This window comes from Solanum tuberosum, unplaced genomic scaffold, assembly GCF_000226075.1.
Source record: "Solanum tuberosum cultivar DM 1-3 516 R44 unplaced genomic scaffold, SolTub_3.0 scf00608, whole genome shotgun sequence".
Lineage (NCBI taxonomy): Eukaryota > Viridiplantae > Streptophyta > Magnoliopsida > Solanales > Solanaceae > Solanum > Solanum tuberosum.
The window spans coordinates 50,457-58,176 of NW_006239558.1; the positions used below are offsets into that span (position 1 = coordinate 50,457).

The window sequence follows — 7,720 nt, forward strand, 5'->3', positions numbered from 1 at the left end:
GAATATATATGTATTTGCATGTGTATATACAATTTTCTCTCGCTTTATACAAACAGAAACGCAATTTATACAATTCTGTTGTATAAAGCGAGAGAGGCGAGCACAGAGGGAGCGAGCGAGAAAGGGAGAGTGGCGAGCGAGAATTTGGAGGGAGAGAGGCAACTGGCAAACGTTTGCTACGGGGCGCAATTAAATCAAACAGTAGCTACTCTATTTATTTTAGATTATAAGTTTGTCATTCTGTACAATTATCCCTTAAAAGAACTAGTACGATATTGGTTATTGATCGTTATCGGATAGGTTATGAGTTGGGCCTAAATACACATTGGGAGCTTGGACTTGGCTTTAACATAAAAACCCAGATTTTCCCTGTATAGAGAAATCAACTGAAACACCTCATAGGAAGGCAGTCTTGCTCAACAACAAGAGGATAAGAGATACAATCAATGACAACGATGGCACCAAACTAAAATAGAAATAGGCAACTTATAAAATTACACCACCAAGAAGACCATCAACATAATATCCTTCCAACTCATTTTACAAAATTATCAATTATTCGATAAAACATATCGTGCCTCTTGATAAATGCTTATGGATTAGTATTTTCTTAAAGAATCGGACACCGTCAAAATCTTAGTGTCACTTGTTGGCTCTTGAAAATAGACCCAGAGTTGTCAAGTTATTGGAATGAGAGTAAAGATCCGCCCCGTTGAGTTCATGCTGGCTGAAGATTCTCCTCCACATATCGCCATAGCACCACGAAATGAAATCACCTTTATTGTACTAGACTTCACTGCACAATCTGAAAGAGAATTGATATAGTTACACATCATTTAGCATGCAGCAGTGTCCAGCTTGGCTGCAGGAAAGAGATGAGGTTTTTGGCATCACAAATAATCATCCCATTCAGTGAGGCTGGCCTATTGCAATGTGTTGGTTGAAGAATTTGTCTCGACCAAGATAGGAGTCTCTTCAGTGGAATTCGGCCATAATGGTGAAAGAGCTACCACCTTCCCAATGATAATCAAGGTTGGTGACTCTAGCTGGTGAGATACGATATCATCAGCAAGATTCTTCAGTTCTGCAAACACCTGAATGAATTACAAGGAAACTGTAATCAGCAATGCAATCCCACATCCTTGTCATGTTGAATGCTTACATGGGCAGAAAAGAATGTCTAAACTAGCGAAGAATAACACTTCCTCCAGTTGTTTCAAATACTACATCAATAAGCAATATGACCAAGTTTAATCCTTGATTGGTGAAGGTTACCCCTTGTCCAATTGCTTACCCATGAAGTTGAATATGATGTGAGAACAGAGGTGGTAGCTTTAAGGCAAAGGCTACGAGTGTACTATTTCTAAAAACCTAGAGCTCTGAAACCAATGGAGTAGCTTGTGACCAAAAAAAAACATTTTTCTGTTTTATGCCAGTTAAGGTCAAGCTTAACTTCAGCTTTTATGAGGCGATCAAATTGGTTCTAATGATGTCAATATACCCCATTAAGGGACCAAAGATACTTGCACTATATTGTTGTAATATCTGTGCAACTTAAAGTGCTTTGTCTCATTTGGAAGGTCAACATCAGAAAAATCTCAAAACCTTGGGGGAGAAGTAGAGGTCCATTTTGGCAGAAGGACCTTTTGTTGTAACATTCATTTTATCCTAGTACTTTTTTGAGCATATCTAATTTATCAAGAAGAAAGGTTGAAATATTCATTTAAACATCCTCTCCCTAAATGCATGTCTGTGAATTATTGTTCCAACTTCTCGCTTGCAGAAAGCAAATAACAATTGATTTATTCTCAAAGGTAGCAGACAAAAGCAGCATCCCAGGCAAAAAATGAAAGGAAAAAATGAAAGAGAAGCAACTGGGCTCGCTTACCATGCGTTGTTGAGGTGTCGTCCCTCGCTCAATGGCAACAGCTGGTGTATCAGTTGGCAACCCATGATGTATGAGCTTTGAAGCCAGGGAAGGAAGAGTTGACAAGCCCATATAAACAACTAATGTGGAGTCGGGGTCAGCTGCATTCTCTGCAACAAAAAGTGGGTCTGTTCCTCCTTTTCTCGAGTGACCAGTGAGAAATCTAACACTATTTGCGACACCTCGATGGGTTAATGGAATTCCCAACTCCGCCGATATCCCAGATGCTGCAGTAATACCTGAAATGAAATGACTAGAATGAGGCTTACCTCAAGTTGTGTATGACAGAATCAGATTTCACTTTGACCAGTATATCGCACTTCTTCCAATATATATTTAATTACACACGACACATAACTAGCCCACTCTCACCTATAAAAATTTACACTTGAAAGTGCAGGTGGAGTCTGAAAGCAAATTAAATCCTTTAGTAGACTAAAGGAACTACCTATGACCTAAATATTGGTAAACATTTAACTGCACAAGTGATTTTGAATGTTGGCAGATGCAGCAATAGCTGCCTTTTGGAGAAAACATAGTTTAGGTTATTAATCGGCTCATAATAAGTAAAGTTGGATTCTCAAGGGAGAATCTGTAAAGTTTTTCAGAAAAACTAATGTCCTCTTCAACAGAGGCCAAGATTTAAATGTTGACATCTAAACTAAATGGAAAATCTTGCAAAGACAGATAAAATTTGAAAAAAAGACGTGATTTACTTGAAGTTGCAAGCCTATGTTATTACGGAGAGAACTTGCCTTTTGTTCCCTAAACTAATACTGACAAAAACTTACTTTCTTCTACCAGTATGTACATACTCCTTCTCTAAATTGAAACATCTTCCATAATTAAAAACTATTGTGAGTGAGAGTTTGCAAGCCAGCCAACTGAATGACACTTGGGAAGATTTGCATTCTGCAGTTTTCAGCTCAATCAAGTTTTTTGCGGGATTCACAAACTTATCATACCTGGAATAACTTTAACTTGAATTCCCTTTTGTTGAAGAAAATCCATCTCTTCTCCTCCTCGTCCAAATACCTGATATTCCAACAAATGCTCCAAACTTTCAACTATGTAATTGTAAAAATCCACTATATATAAATGTATAAGCATACACCAAACATCGAAGCCAGAGACATACCAACGGATCACCTCCTTTTAGTCTCACAACATTTGCCCCAGCTTCAGCAAAACTCAGAAGCAACTCATGAATTTCTTCCTGCAAAATGCAAAATTCACAAAGATGTCATAAGCAAATTGCAAGCTGACTTGTTATTATGATCACACGCAGAAGACAAATATTCAGCTAATTAAGAAGCTTGTAGCACTTAGATTTTCAACCATCAATGCCACCATTAATGCATAGAATAAATTATACCACTTGAGCCATGAGATTTCTAGGCTAATTCAGGTATCACCTAAAACACAGAACAGCAGAAGGCCTATAGCTTTTCCACCATTACAATAGAAGCCAGTCTATCAGAATCCACTATTGCCTTTCAGAACTATATAAATTCTTATTGAGAATACCCCAGCACTGTGAACAATGGTCGGAAAGCCCAATTTCTCACATAAAGTTCTTTAAAATTTTCATCCAAAAACAAGTTCAGTTTCTAACCATCCCAAGCATTTCCTATATGATTAAGTTCCCACTATTAGAAGCCCAAATGTCACAAGTTTGACAATAAAAGCATCATTCCACTTGAAGGAAATCCATGCATCAATGCAAGACTTAAGTTGTATATACAAGGATCAACATAACTCAAATTTATGATGCATTTTCAACTATAAATCTAGAACACAGTCCATTTAAGGAATCTAAAATACTCAAATCAAACAGAAGCATAAGCAGAAATGTTCAAAACAACAAAGAAAATTGCACAAACCTGAGTTCTGCTATGATAACCAGCAGTTTTACCAACATAGAGAAGTCTAGCATCAGGACCAACCAAATCCAAGACTTCATTAGAAACCAATCTATCATACAACAAAAGATCAGCATTCTGAATAACTCTCAAAGCCTTAACAGTCAACAACTCAGGATCTCCTGGTCCAGTACCCACCAAGAACACATTCCCAGGCCCTTTTCTATCACACCCTCCTTCCCCTTCTCTCTTCTCCCTCAAAACCTGAAGCATTTTCTTCAGCTCAGGTAGCTGCAAAGCTATGTCATAGTCCCTAACATAGCTAGGATCAGGTAAAATTGGGCAAGAACCAGATTGTTGCTCCAATTCATTCTTGTAAATCCAACTATCCCTTTGGTATCTCTCAATTGAATGCTTCTCAGTAAAAGGGGAAGAAGAATGTGATGCATAATTGATACAGCAAACAGGATTAACACCAAAAGATTTGATTTTTCTCAATTGGATTGCTCCAGAAGAAGATGAAATTGAAGGAATTCTACTCACAAGAGCCATACCCTTTTCTTTCAAGAAAGAAGATGAGGGACACACACCCCAGTGGCAGTTAAAGGTGTAAACTTTTTCCTCTAAAATGTAGAGTAGATTTCAGAGGGAATATATATGTGTCAAAAAGGGACCTTTAATTTATGAACTTTAAAGGGTCATGAGAAGGCAATTTTCAGTAGCTTTTGATGCTTTGAAAGAGACAAGCATCTTATTTGATCAAAAACAAATCAAGAAATGAGCCAACTTGGGGCCCCTTAAATAAAGGTGAAAATCCCCAAGTAGGATTTCTTGACCTTTGGAAGGAGCAGTGGAGGCGGCGCGAGGGGGTGGGTAAGAGAAGGCAAATGTGTACTTGCTCTGTATGAAGGCCTCAATTTCGACCAAATGCATTCAATTAAAAATTATAATTATGAGATTTACCTTTGCAAATACTGGATTATACTTTCTCCATTTTAGAATAGTTGTCACATTTCGAGAGTCAATTTGACTAACTTTAAAACCTAAATTTGATTTGACTAATTTGAAATTGGGAAAAAGAAAAATAAACAAAATTAATTAATTAGAACAACACTAGGCTATTCAAAACCGAACCGAAACCGATAATCCGAACCAATAATTTGATTATTGGGCCAATGGTTCGAGTTAATGGTTTAACGGTTCGGGTCTCGATTTACTATAAACTTCTTATCGGCTTATCGATTCGGATCTCAGTTTGACCATATTTCTAATTAGGTGCCCCGATAACCCGATAAGAAGTTTAATTAATTACATGGCCTTAGGCACTTTAAGCTTACATAGACTTTATAGTTGACACTCAAATTTCACAATAATATTCCAAAGCTGCGACATCCCTCATTGATTCACTGCTCCCACGCCGATGAATTATATTGAATATTATTCTCTAAGTGTCTAAATTGAGGTTCAAATGATTAGTTCCCTTACTTTAAGTCTTTGTTTTTATCTTCTCATTGCAATGAGTGAGTCAGTGAGATATGCCTGCAATATTGCAATACTACAATTTGCAATGAAAACGTTTTTATTAGTAATGATCTCATGATCATTAATGGTTTTCGTTAGTAGTGTTGTAATGATTTCTCTTTATAGTTCATATCGAAATTGGCTTGGTTGTTATGAGGAATCCTTTTGAGTTTGCCAGTTTGGGAAATATTGACATCTCTGTCCAGGTGAATGTGGAGTTTTATTAAGTGTTTTATGTAGTAATGGACTAACTAGGAAAAGTTCATTAGTGACTACTGGCTACTGCGTACTGTTAATTAGTGATTAGTCTATTAGTAATTCTCAATGAAAATTGTGTGAACTGTTAACAGTTAATCCGATAAACCAATATCTTAATGGTTCCATAACAGTTTAGCATGATTACAAATCAATAACCGATAAGTAAAACCAATAAATTTCAAAACCGAACCGACCAATACACAGCCCTAGAACAACATGTTGGAACCATATAAAAGTCTCAAGTTAAAATAAATTAAAACATTTTAACAGTCCTTCTCAATGTTGTTACGAAGATTAACATAATTTTCTAACCATTTTAAAATAGCCACAAAACAAACTTTATTAATACAAATAATATATTAACAATTCAACAAGTAAATGTTTAGATGATGAAAAATGAAGAGGTACAAAAGTAACCAATAATGATGATCCAATCAATATGTATATGACACATAACTCAATAACTAAACTTTTCTAACTTAGAAAAATTGCATACCTTATCTTTACCCTTTCTTATTACGGTGGGGAAAAAATCAAGTTGAAACTTCATTTGAAAAATTGAAGAATCGTACTGATAATGTGTTGTAAAATTAAAGCCAAATACGACAAGTAATATAGAATGAAAGCAATAGAAATAGAGAGACAAGAGATGAGAGTTTTTCTTATTCTTCCAAGTATTCAAGTGTTTACAATATGAACTCTTATGCCTCTATTTATAGTGTTACATAGAGGCATACCAAAGGTTAGTTATAAACATAGCATTAATCATGAAGATAATGGAGGAGGTTATGAAGGTGTAAGGTTACAAGAATGATGATCATAAAGGTGGAGGTTATCCATAATAGAGAAAAGTAATATAGATAATTAGTGATAATAACTTTTTTAGTGTAGTGAACATCTACACCATAATATTTTATAACAATTTTAATCTTTTTTAGTCAAGATGTAGGCTTTTTATTAAAATAAATAAGGAGGTACAACACTCATTTGGGCCTATTGCCCAAATCCAAAAAAACAAAGGATAAGGTCCACACATATATGTGGGATCTAATTGTTACTCCTAATAAAGTGATACAAATTTATAGAAAACTCAAAATTCAAATCTTAATCGAGAAAAGTGTCTTAACTTTTGAAGAGCAAAGTTATATATTTTATAAATGCACCAGTAAAACATAATAGAAAATGGTTGAGTTACTTTTTGTAACTATGTAAATTTGTAAGTTTATCCTAAGCACATGTTCAGTCTCCGATATATTTTTGATTAATCCTTTCTCCAAAAGTAATAATCTATGTCAATATGTTTTATTCTCTTGTGAAAAAAAAAAGGATTTACTGCAATTTGAATTGGATTGTTGCTTTTGTCATACAACAATTTTATTAGTATATCCATTTTCACTCCAAGTCATTCTAATTAGTCATAGTGAGATGGATGAAATGTGGACTTGTCCCATATGCGGGATTCATGTTGATTAATATTTATTCTTGAAATCGAAAATAAAGGAGTCAAACAGATTAAGCTTGATATATATGCTTAAAATATATCATATTCCCCCCCCCCCCCCCAAAGTAGAACAAGAGTAAAAAAAAATCATGGAATGATGCATAAACATTAACATAAAGAAAGGGATATATATTTGTATCAACTCATTAAAATGACTTTTGAAATGAAATAATAAATTAAACACACTTCAACAGGTTATATATTTGTAGTTTAGAGATAATCATATCATGTGATTATAATTAAAATTAACTATGTAATTTATTTTTAGCACCTTCTATAACGTAGGAGTTTGTGTACAATTTTGCAAGTAATCAATAGTCAATAAACTTTTCTTTTTTTATTACCTTTAAATTTTATGTAATTGTGCAAACTTTACATCGGCTCACTCACGCTTCATTGTTTATTAATTTGTATTTTTCAAGGAATATTATTGACTAAAAAGAAAAAAAACTTCATAATTCATATCCCAAATCATCATCCTCCCCCTCCCCCTATGGTCCTCTCCCTTCTTACTTAAATCTAAACACTCTCACGTTTTTATAGTACTTGACTTATGTTAACATGACTTATTTTTAAAAAAGTTTTATTTATGTGTATATTTTATAAATTAATCTTCTTAATGTTACTTTCAAACTTTAAATTTAATTACTA

The 7,720-nt window shown here is 34.5% G+C and overlaps 1 protein-coding gene across 1 annotated transcript; it reads right to left on the reverse strand.

Annotated features, from left to right (window-relative positions):
* Positions 1 to 431: 431 nt before the first annotated feature.
* On the reverse strand, positions 432 to 4,651 carry LOC102578636 (siroheme synthase). The gene is made up of 5 exons (XM_006366433.2): positions 3,811 to 4,651; positions 3,066 to 3,143; positions 2,893 to 2,962; positions 1,889 to 2,166; positions 432 to 1,094 (listed from the first exon to the last, which is right to left on the reverse strand). Exons 1-5 carry the CDS (start codon positions 4,339 to 4,341, stop codon positions 924 to 926), a joined length of 1,128 nt encoding a protein of 375 aa, XP_006366495.1. The 5' UTR covers positions 4,342 to 4,651; the 3' UTR covers positions 432 to 923.
* Positions 4,652 to 7,720: the final 3,069 nt, after the last annotated feature.

Bases quoted from the DNA above. Each gene is read 5' to 3' on its own strand.
- LOC102578636 (XM_006366433.2), bottom strand. From the start codon at position 4,341: ATGGCTCTTGTGAGTAGAATTCCTTCAATTTCATCTTCTTCTGGAGCA. The intron at 3,144-3,810 runs GTTTGTGCAATT...TGCATTTTGCAG, and splicing joins GTTATCATAGCAGAACTCAG to GAAGAAATTCATGAGTTGCT. The intron at 2,963-3,065 runs GTATGTCTCTGG...TTGGAATATCAG, and splicing joins TAAAAGGAGGTGATCCGTTG to GTATTTGGACGAGGAGGAGA.